At 35.3% G+C, this 11951-nt stretch overlaps 1 protein-coding gene across 1 annotated transcript; it reads right to left on the reverse strand.

Moving 5' to 3' along the window:
- Window positions 1–3221: 3221 nt before the first annotated feature.
- On the reverse strand, window positions 3222–4705 carry LOC111432746 (UPF0481 protein At3g47200-like). Its single transcript, XM_023069678.1, has 2 exons — window positions 4568–4705; window positions 3222–3893 (listed from the first exon to the last, which is right to left on the reverse strand). The coding sequence occupies exons 1-2, from the start codon at window positions 4703–4705 to the stop codon at window positions 3222–3224; spliced, it is 810 nt and encodes a 269-aa protein (XP_022925446.1).
- Between the last annotated feature and the right edge of the window lie 7246 nt (window positions 4706–11951).

Genomic DNA, 11951 nt, shown 5'->3' on the forward strand with positions numbered 1-11951 from the left:
AAAAAAAAAAAAAAAAAAAAAAAAAAAAAAAAAAAAAAAAAAAAAAAAAAAAAAAAAAAACCTATGAAGAGATGCTTCTTTTACTTGAGAAGATTGACATATATGAAGATGAGGAATCTCTTCGAATTTAAGCCGTAAAGCCTTGGAAATTAATAATAATTATTTTTAATAATAAATTATATGGCGAATCTAATGTTATTAGTGTCATCTTGAATAACAATGAAGATCATGTTCAAAAAATAACCTAAATAGTCTATTGATACGACTCACTTTGTAATTATTACAAATGATTTGATCGAAGTTTTTGTAGAGACATATGAGTGGAGATATCTTATACAATAAGTTGGTATAAAATTAGACCTCAGATCTCTGTTTATAAATTAATTAATTGAGAAGATTAATATTTCATATGAAGATCATATGTGACTCGATCTTAATCTTGAGTGAGTTACAAAATTTTTCCTATGAGAACTTGTGATTTACATACGTAAAAATGACTTTGGTAGCTAATTCAATAAGCCTGCTATTGTGAGGACTTTACTAGGAATTAGGAAGTAATTTCATGAGATGATTTAATCTTCACCTACAGGAAAAATAGATTAGTAGTTTCTAAGAGTTGGACTTTGAGACTTTGACAAAGAGGTTTCACTCTCTTACGAGCCAAAGTGGATGTAGACTTAGTTTATGATTGAATCATAAATAAATTGATCCCAAGAGAATTAATGATACTTAATTATAGAGATAAAACAAACTTTTTGATCAAATTGTAATTACCAATAACTGCTGAAAAAGATTAACTTGCATGCAGTGGTAATATTCATGGACACAACTTATTCTACCATACATAAGAGTATAATCCTAGTTCCTTAGTATAGTATCTTCCTTGTGAATATAAGGTGAGTGGCCCACGATTTGGACGGCCCAGTAACACCAACCCGCGAGCCCGAGAGAAGCAACTAGAGACCGCGCCTCAACCCGATTAGCAACGTGCCATCACCTGCTGCTGTCGACTCCTTCCGCTCAATTGGCTCCACGCGGCTCGGCTCCTCAACTCAAAATTTGGTCATTCAGCTTTGTATAGACAATTTAATACCGATTCCTAATCTTTTATCCTCCTAGAGCTGAATACAACCTTATTTAAGGCAATTAAGGTCGATATGATGCTCAACTCCTAAATTTAAATTAAATTAGATTAGGAAACTAGAGTTATTAAGGAAATTGAGTGAATGTTCTAATAGGAGATACCCTAGTGACACTTGGAATAAGCTTCGAAGGATGGACTCAACATTTATTTTAGGAAGAACGTCAACTAAGGCCAACTAAGTAAGTGACTTTATTATCGACATGGTTAGAAGTATATGTTTGTATTATGATACGTGCCCCGTAGTTCTGCACATGTCATAAGCTTGATATATGTGAAATGTTTATGAAATGATATGTATGTGATTTGATATGACTATGATATGATATATTAATGTTATGACACGTGTTGTGATATGATGTACTGATGTTATGAAATATGTTATGGTGTAACAAGTTTGACGATATACTTACTATATGTTGTGACATGTTTTATGATATGATACGTGTATGATATAATATGATACGTTGAAGGACATGTTATGTGCATGATATTACATAATACGATATATGATATGAATGATACGATATTCAACCTTGATACATGCATTAAAGGCTATGCTGTAGAATGATATGAGAGGAAGGAAAAATGGAAGGGGTTGATTTACATGGTTTAATAATCGAAAAATGTTTGGATCTCATGCATCATTGTATCTTTCAGGCATTGGAAAATTTATCCGTTTACGATGAGTACAGACGTGTACATGACGAAAAGAAAAATGATTATTATGTTTATCATAATACTACGACGGTCATTATTCCTATTGGCTGTTCAGGAAGAGCATTGGAGAATGCTAGCCCGACTAGAAAATGGTCGTGTGTATCACTGGTTCTCTGATAAAAAGGTTGTCTATGATCTAACTATAAACTAAATTCCTCTCAAGCTAGTTAGATTTCAACCAGTATTTGGTCAAGTCCCCCAAATAATTGGCTTATTAAATTAGCTAAAAAAATCATAAGAACAAACCTTGTAGACAAAAGTTCATAACTCACTTAAGATTAGGCTCTAGGTGCATATCATCATCCTGTGAAATATTAATTTTATCAATTAATGGATTTATAAGGAGAGATTAAATATTTTGTGGTCGAATGTTATACAAACTCATTATATATAATATCTCCACTTATACGTCTCTTCATAAATTATTTGGATCAAATCATTTGTAACAATTATAAAAGTGGATTGTATCAATAATATTAACCAGACAACCAGACAAGATACCTAATCTTATTCATATACTAATCTTATTCATATACTGTATACCCTATAGGTTTCTACTTAAACATGATTTTCTCTATGGCAACCACATACTATTCAAACTTACACTAATAAAATTGATTTTTTCATATAGTAAATAATATTAATTTTAAAATAAAATAATCAAAATTATTACTAAAAATTAATTAATTAATTAATTACAAGACTCTGGAGCATAAATCCCGATCATAACTCTTGATGGGACACAAGTCATAATGATGTATTAATATGAAGAGTCAGACTTGGGAGCATTCAAATTGAGTTTCGGGGTTAGAACGGGTTGACCATCAAAACCCACTTGGCAAAGTAGGAGCCTCAACTTCTAGTCCAAGGGTTATGGAGTGTGGTTTAGGTCAAGGTTTCATTTGTTTCTTAAAAACAATGCGTGGATGCTACCATGCTCAAGTCAAAGACACAACGAGTAATGTTGAAATGCTATATAAAGCGTTGTAACACTACAGAAATGACCTGCGATCCCAAACGTTCCTCCAAAACAAGTGTACACACCTCTTCTTTTTTGTTTATATTGTATGCTATGGGCAACGTCTCGATGGCAAATTCTATCCCACATTTTTTTTTCCTACACATATATCTTGTTTTGGAATGCAATTTTGAAAGATTTTCTATGTGCGTACCAAAAAGATTCTAAATTGAAGTTTTTTTTGGAGACAACTTTGGCGCTTAGTAGAGAAATTTTTGAAGTTCGAGATCATGAAGATAATGTCAGAGATAGGATATCGACAAACAACCACGCAAATAATAACCATAAGAAAACAAAATAACTAAAACTTGATTGAAACCAAAGCATGTGAGTGGTGTTAGATCAAAATCGACGTGGGAGGTAGTAGCCATACACTCCGTATACGGTTTGGATAGTAAGGAACACAAAACCGATCGAAGCAGAAAGAGTAGAGATAATGGTCCATGGACTTTGAAAGTTGACATCTTTTAGTGTCGTCCACCATATTCTCCATGGCCTTTTACAATGCTCATTCAATGAATTGTAGACGTAAGGGTAGTGACCCGACATGTCCAAAAACTTGCCTTTGGCCAGCTGATAGAATGAATCTACCTTATCTTTCTCCAGTAGATTACCCACCAAGATGATGAAAGAGCCTACTATGTTATCAATCCCAAAAAGCTTCTCAAATACCATCACGTTCAAATAGCTTGATTCAATGTTAGCATTCATTTCGATGAACGGGAGGCTCGACACACCTTTGTTTTCATCAAAATTCACATTCGTAAGGTTACACCCTTTCTTGAGTTTGATCCCAGCTTTATGGAAGCGTGTGGCTAGCTGAATTTCATGACCCATTTCCACGTGTTCGAGTTTCATTCCCAAGTGGTTGTGCTGAAGTAGTTTCTGTCCATTCCCCTCCTGAAACTGCAATTCCGCCCTATACATATCTAGAAGGTGTGAGTAGTCTTTCTTCGTTAACCCTTCATTTACATTGGTAGGAAAGTTCGTGAACTTCAAAACAAGCAATTTGACCTTCAGTGGATGCATCACAAGGTGTGTTTCAAATGATCAAACATAATTATATTAGTTAGAAGCAAAAGATAGTAAATAAGATGGTACTGTAACTGCCTAAGCCCACCATTAGCATATATTATCCTCTTTGCACTTTCCCTTTCGAGCTTCTCATCAAGATTTTTAAACATGTTTTCTATGGAGAGATTTCCACACCCTTATTAGTGTAACGACCCAAGTCCACTGCTAGCAGATATTGTCCTCTTTAGGCTCCCCCTTTCGGGTTTGCCCTCAAGGTTTTTAAATCATGTTTGATAGGGAGAGGTTTCCACACCATTATTAGTGTAACGGCTCAAATCCATCGCTAGCAGATATTATTCTCTTTGGGCTTTTTTCTTGGGCTTACCCTCAAGGTTTTTAAAACACATCTACTGGAAGGAAAAGGTTTTCACATCATTATTAGTGTAATGGCCTAAGTCTACCTAGTAGATATTGTTTCTTTGGACTTTTCTTTTCAAGCTCCCCTCAAGGTTTTAAAAACACTTATACTCGAGAGAGGTTTTCACACCCTTATAAAATGTTTTATTCTCCTCTCCAACCGAAAACCTCTCCCGAGCAAAGAGGTTTTAAAAGGAAAACTAAAAAATGATAATATTTACTAAATGGGGGCTTCAGCTAAATAGAGATAGACATACTTTTTTATTCTCTAGCTTTAACATGGAACCCAGCTTGTCAAGAAGCATCATGGGTAGCTTATTCTCAAGCAACAACATATCTCGTGCTGCATCCTTAGGCAACGTCTGTAAAGATGAAGGATCCAACAAGACCTGCATAATTAAACAATCATCCAAGATTGTTAGTGAAAGAGTGAGTTATTGAATGGTTGATGAGAAAATTAAATTATGAAAAGCAAGAATGCTCTATATATATACGGAGAATATAAAAAAAATATTTAGAAAATCTACCTAAAAATATGCAGAAATTCTGGTAACGAACCGTAAACAAATTAAAACAAAATCTAATCAAATCAAAACTAAGTCAAATCAAAAGCTAAATCTAACTCCTAACCGAGATTTAATTAGATACTAACTGACAGCAATCTAAACAAATACATGATCTTTAACACTCCTCCTTGTTTAGATACTGTGAAGTCCAAGCTTTTTTCTGAACACCCATCTTGCTCCAATTATCTTTCTGTTTAGGGGTCGATCAACCAACTCCCAGATTTTTGTTTTTCTCGATCACCGAAAGCTCTTCCTCTGACAGGTGCATCATCAACCAAAGCATCTTGTCGTTCATCTTCAGACTCTTTTTATCGTTCATCTTTAGACTCTTCTAACATGCTACCAAATGTTAAATTGTTTGGTGCATTAGAATCTTTTTATCGTTCATCTTTAGACTCTTCTAACATGCTACCAAATGTTAAATTGTTTGGTGCATTAGAAATCTGATTCACCATCGTCAGTTCTTCCCAATTCAATTGTTCATTTTTAGCAAAATGAACATCTCGGCTCACAATAACACGACTAGTATATGGTTGAAAAACTCTGTAAGCTTTGGATATAGTGCTATACCCAACAAAGATGTCAACTTTTGTATTTTTGTCTTTTTGTCAAGCTTATCACACTTGACGTGTGGAATGTAAGTGAAGCAAAGACACCCAAATACTCTAAGGAACTTTAAAGAAGGTTTATAACCATACCAAACTTCAAATGGTGTCAGGTCCTTCACAGCTTTTGTTGAAATTCGATTTTGCAAGCACACAACAGTGTTTGCTGCTTTTCCCCAAAAACGTTTTGGAAGATCCTTCTCATGAATCATGCATCTCGTCATCTTCATTATGAATCTATTCCTCCTTTCACTGACGTCATTCTGTTGAGGAGTGTATGGTGCTGTCAAAAGTTTTTGAAGTGTACTCTTTGCCATAATCTGATCTTATAGTCTGAATCAAGCATGCACTTTCATTCTCAACTCTGGCTTTGAATTTCCAAAATACACCCGCAACTTCTGACTTTTGCTTCAGCAAGAAGATCCAACACATTCTTGTTAGATCATCAATAAAACCAGTGTAATAAAGATTACAATTTAATGGTGGTGTTCGCTGAGGACCACAAAGATTAGTACGAACCAGTTGCAGCTTTTTCAAGCCTCTCCATGCCTGTTTAGGAAAGGGTTGCCTATGTTGCTTCCCAAAATTACAAGTACGGCAAGGAGGCATGTCCTCATCAATGTTAGTGAGTTCTTCTACCAGCTTCTTTGATTGTATCTGAAGCAAATCTCGATGATGAAAGTGTCTAAGTCTTTTGTGCCAAATCTTAGTAGCACTAACTCTGGATATAAAGGTCGTCGGATTTAGAGCAAAGTTTTTTCCTTCCATTTTGACATTGAACAAGTCTTTGCCACTAGCATCTTTGATCAAGCACTGTTTATTCTCAAACAACACTTTATAGCCTTTATCAAGTAACTAACCAACACTTAACAGATTTTGATCAATGTTAGGTACAAATAAAACATTTGGAATAAATTTTGTACCTTCATAGCTTGTTATAGCTACTGTGCCTTTTCCCTTGACTTCCAAGTGTTCACCATTGCCAATCCTCACTCTCTTGACTTCAGTGTCTCTTAATTCCTCAAAAGACTCCTTGTCATATGTCATGTGATTTGTGCACCAACTGTCAATCAACCAGCTCTCGCTTGATTCTTTTCCTGAGGAAGAAGTAACCATAAACAATTGATCTTTTTCTTCTTCTTGATCAACTACCTGTACATCTACTTCTTTCCCCTGATCTTTGGCTTTGCAGATCACAGCTTCATGTCCAAGTTGATTGCATTTAGAGCAGAAGGCATCAGGTCTTCTCCAACACTTGTATGGTGGATGACTTTTCTTCTCACAATGGCGGCAAGGTGGATAAGATTTTTTGAAACCTCCTCCTTTTGTCTTCTGATAATTGGCAGATGAATCTCCATACGTCAATTGATTTTTGAAAGTTTTGTTGTTTTTATACTTGCTGCTATCTTGATGCTTAACAAGTAATGCACCTTCAATCACCCCTTCTTGTCTCATAGACCTCATTTGCTCTTGTGCTTGTAAAGCATTTAAGAGCTCTGTAAGAGAAATCTTTGACGAGTCTTTGGTGTTCTCTAGAGTAGTAATGGTGGCTTCAAACTTCTCTGGAACAGTGACTAGCAGCTTTTCAACGATCCTGGAATCATTTAATACAGAACCAAGCAATCTCACTTTGTTGGCGATGCTGAGAAGTCTGTCAGAGTACTCTTTCACCGACTCTAACTCCTTCATCTTCTGCAACTTGAAATCCCTAATCAAATTCAGGACTTTCATTCCACGAATCCTCTCATCTTCCTCATATTCAGCCTTGAGATAATTTCAGATTTTCTTTGCTGCTTTGAGGGACATTATTCGCATGAAGATCATTTGAGATACAACGGCAAATAGGCAATTTTATTTGTGCTACAGTAGGATTTGCTGGAAGCGGAGGGACCTCGTAATCCTCGTCTATTGCTTCCCAAAGATCCAAAGCCTCCAAATAAGTCTCCATACGAACTGCCCACATTTGATAATTATCTCCATCTTGATAATTGTCTCCATCAAAGACTGGTGGTGCAACAACGGAAAAACTGGGTTCTCCTTCCATCTTGATCTCACACATCCCTTAAGAAGATAGCTCTGATACCAATTGTTGGTGAAAGAGTGAGTTATTGGGTTGATGAGAAAATTAAATTATGAAGAGCAAGAATGCTCTATACACAGAGAATACAAAAACATATTTAAAAAATCTACCTAAAAATCGGTAGAAAAATCTAGTAACAAACCAGTAAACAAATCAAAACAAAATCTTATCAAATCAAAACTAAGTCAAATCAAAAACTAAATCTAACTCCAATTTAATTAGATACTAACTGACATGACAGCTATCTAAATAAGTACATGATCTTTAACACATAACACAGGAGCTCCAAAAATTTGGTTGGTTTTATTTTCCATCTATCATCAAGGTTATCATACGATCTAAATAGATCTTCCAACATGTCTTGCAGCTCATTCACGATGTCTTCCATGGACAATCCGCAGCTCCTTACAAAATACTCAAGTGCTAAATGTTTTTTCCTTCTCCATGGGCAACAAATGCAATTCCCCCGCTATGGCCCCAACGATACATGTTGCGGTTTGAATGCGTTTGGATTAATCTTCTTTACATACTCTAGTATTCTATAGATCGAAGTCTTTTTGGGATTCATTTCACGATCATCTTTAAGATTTGCCAAATGGAATTTCAGATTTTGGATAGTAATCTCAACCACCGTATCCTTGTTCTGCGGTGGTGACAGCTCCATTACTCTTATGACCTGCTCTTTATTAATATTTATAACATACCCTTAGTTTACTTAATTTAATTATTCTCATTCTCTTCTCCTTTATTTACTCAATTTAATTATTCTCGTTCCCTAAAATTAACAAAAATACTCTTAAAAATATCTATAAATTTTCAAAAATTTCACAAATATTTTGAACTTAAAAAAAAAATCCAAAATACCCTTTATTAATATTTATAAAACATTTTTTTTATAAATTTCAAAACTACCCTCCTATTAGTACCACATCTCAAAAATACTCGAGAGCTTTTAGGAGTAACATTAAGAGATTTGGAGATAACCAATGAGATATCGGTACATCGTTTTCGTCTAGAAAAACTGATACATCATCATATATTAGTATACGGGATACAGCTCATAAATCATCATAACTCATACATCATCATACCTCATGCATCATAATTTGCTTGCTTTCATTATTCGAATTCGTTCTCACTTATATTGAGGTTTTACCTATTTTGAACATAAATTTAATTGACTCAGCAAAAATCGAATTTCATGTTTCCATTGTGTCTAAATTGTGTTTGACAGTTAAACTTAAATTAAAAATATGTCAATATTATTTCATGCCGTTTAGATCATTCAATCCAAATATTGTTTGTTATAACACTATATTCACTAGGTAAGAATAATAATAATTTATCTATGTTGTACCACTCTGCTCCTCTCCCTTACTTTTGTTTGGCCGTTTTAAATAATTTTTCTACTAACTTACTAAATGTCTTGGTATTTAATTTCTAGCTAAAATCTAAATGCTAACAAAATTAGGAGGTTACAGTTTTTTTTTTCTTTTTTTTAAGCGTTGTTACAATAATAAACATAAATAGTTGATTTTTTTTTAAAAAAAAAAATCATATTAAAAAACAACAAAGTAAATAATTTAAGAATTAAAAATGAAAGAAAATGGAGAAAAATAAATAATTGGAGTAAGAAATAATATAAAATAAAAATAGTAAAAAAGCAAAGGAAACGAAGGATGAGTTTTTTTTTTTTTTAATATTATAAAAATAATCCTAAAACCCCAATCATTTGCATGGGATAGAGATTGCACAAAAGCCGCACATTTTTTTATTCTTGGGAAACTTTCTCAAGTAAAGTATTAAAATCTTTCTCCAACCCGTAAAACAAACCTTTCTTTAAAATGTTGAGACTAACGTGACCATGTTGCAAAAGATGCAAAAAATGTCCGAACCAACAAGTGTCGAATTTGAATTTTGAATCTAGGGTATTGATCATTGCAAATGGTATCAAAGTCATACCTCTTCTATTAAGATGTAGTTCGGGGACACGAATTAAGGCGAAAATTGGTGGGTATATTACACTCAAGTAAAGGAAGGGTACATCTGAAACAGAGCGGTCGTGGGGATAGGATGAAAAAAAAAGTTCAAAGGGAGTGAAAGTTACTACATGTATTAACAAGGTACGTCTTTCTTTTCCATAGCTCCATCATAAGAATCTTCATGGTTAAGTGTGTTTTTCTTGGAACAATTCTATGTTGGGTGACATCTAGAAATTTTGGGATGCATGTGAGTGAGGACAAAAATATGCTGGAAGAACTTGTATTGATATGTGAAGATAGTTTTCATTCTTAAGAAGTGAGGAGTAGGTAACGTGACCATGTTGCACGAGAATGCCAGAGCCAACAAGTGTCGACTTTGGATTTTGAATCTTAGGCATAAGTCGTTACATACTTAGTGAGCGGTGAAGGACAGTCGAATAGCGGTAGAAACGATCGACGATGTCAAGTATTCAAGTATGTAAGCCATTGTTTTCCGTCGGTTGAAACTATACACAAAAGGAGCGAGACACCAAAAGAAGAACTCAACTATCTTCCCTCTGAATATAAAGCTGAGTCAACAAGTTTTCGTGCAGTTCTGAGATAATATGTGGCAAGGAGGAATTCGTTCTCGGGTAACGAAAAGGATCCAGGTCAGATTCTATCCAATAACCCGCTTAAGGTCGCCTCATACCACGAAGCCCACAACCTACGTACAGCCTAGACACATTGCAGCAGTACACGGCCAAACAATCACGAGTGACCCACGATTTGGACGGCCCAGTAACACCAACCTGCGAGCCCGAGGTATCAAGAGATACCTCGGCGACACTTAGAATAAGGTTCGAAGGACGGACTCAGTAGTTATTTTAGGGAGAATGTCAGCTAAGGCCAACAAAATTAGTGACCTTACTATCGGCATGGTTAGAAGGTTATGTTTGTATTATGATACGTGTCCCGTGGTTCTGCACATGCCATATGCTTGATATAGGTGAAATGTTTATGAAATGATATGATATTCAACCTTGATACGATGTATGGTATGAATGATATGATTTTAATACTATCCTATGTTATGAATGATACGATATGTTTAGAGGCTATATTGTAAAATGATACGAGAAGAAGGAAAAATGGAGGGGTTGATTTACATGGTTTAATAACCGAAAAATGTTGGGATCTCATTCATCATTGTATATTTCATGCATTGTAAAATTTATCCGTTTACGATGAGTACAGACGCGTACATGACAAAAAGAAAAATGATTATTATGTTTATCATAATACTACGACGGTCATTATTCCTATCCGCTGTCCGGGAATAGCATCGAAGAATGCTAGCCAGACTAGAAAATGAGCCGTGTGTAGAATAGTAAATACACATCAAATGACCTGCTTATGATAGTCACGTAAGAGAATACATATTTAAATTATAGGTCCCAATCATGCATCAAACCCAACCGGCCACTTACTAATTATTTCTTAAAATAATGAAGCCACATTTTTTAAAATAATCAATCCACATGCTACGTTTATTTTTCTAGGTGTCGGCAAGGTTCTCTTGCACGGCTGATGAAGACATTGTTGAAGCTAATAATAGAGTTTGAATGAGTTGAATGAGTTACTGCCGAAGAGAAGGAGGAGGTGGATTCAATTTCGTTCACACAAATCTCAACCAACTCCGGGAATCCCCCTATAAAAGGACCTCCCTCCCCGTCATTCAAATCACTCCTCCTCTCAATCTCACTTCAGTTTTCTGTTGTCACCAACAACTGGTATCAGAGCAATCTTGCAGCAGCAAAAAAATGGCAGCAGAAAAACAAGTTGAGAGCTACGTTCAGCCCGCCATCCCGAGGTTCGATGGTCACTATGATCATTGGGCGATGTTGATGGAAAATTTTCTCAGATCAAAGGAGTTCTTTGATATGGTGGAGACGGGTTATGAAGAGCCAAATGAAGGCGAGGTACTCTCAGCTGGTCAACAGCAACTGTTGGCAGCATCGAAGCTGAAGGACCTGAAGGTCAAGAACTATTTATTTCAGTCCATTGACAGGACTATCTTGGAAACAATGCTTCAAAAGAAGACATCCAAGGAAATTTGGGATTCTATGAGGAGGAAGTATCAAGGCTCAACGAGAGTAAAACGTGCTCAACTACAAGCCGTCAGAAGAGACTTTGAAATTCTCCAAATGCAAAAGGGAGAAATGATGAATGATTATATTGGCAAGGTTATAAGTCTTGCAAGTAAAATGAGGATGCATGGTGGTTCAATCACGGAGGTTGCGGTCGTAGAAAAGATTTTGCGATCACTAACTCCAAAGTTCGATTACATTGTATGTTCTATCGAAGAAGCAAACAATGTCGAAGAGATGCAAATAGATGAACTCCAAAGCTCCCTGTTAGTACATGAG

This window comes from Cucurbita moschata, unplaced genomic scaffold, assembly GCF_002738365.1.
Source record: "Cucurbita moschata cultivar Rifu unplaced genomic scaffold, Cmos_1.0 Cmo_Scf00040, whole genome shotgun sequence".
Classification (NCBI taxonomy): domain Eukaryota; kingdom Viridiplantae; phylum Streptophyta; class Magnoliopsida; order Cucurbitales; family Cucurbitaceae; genus Cucurbita; species Cucurbita moschata.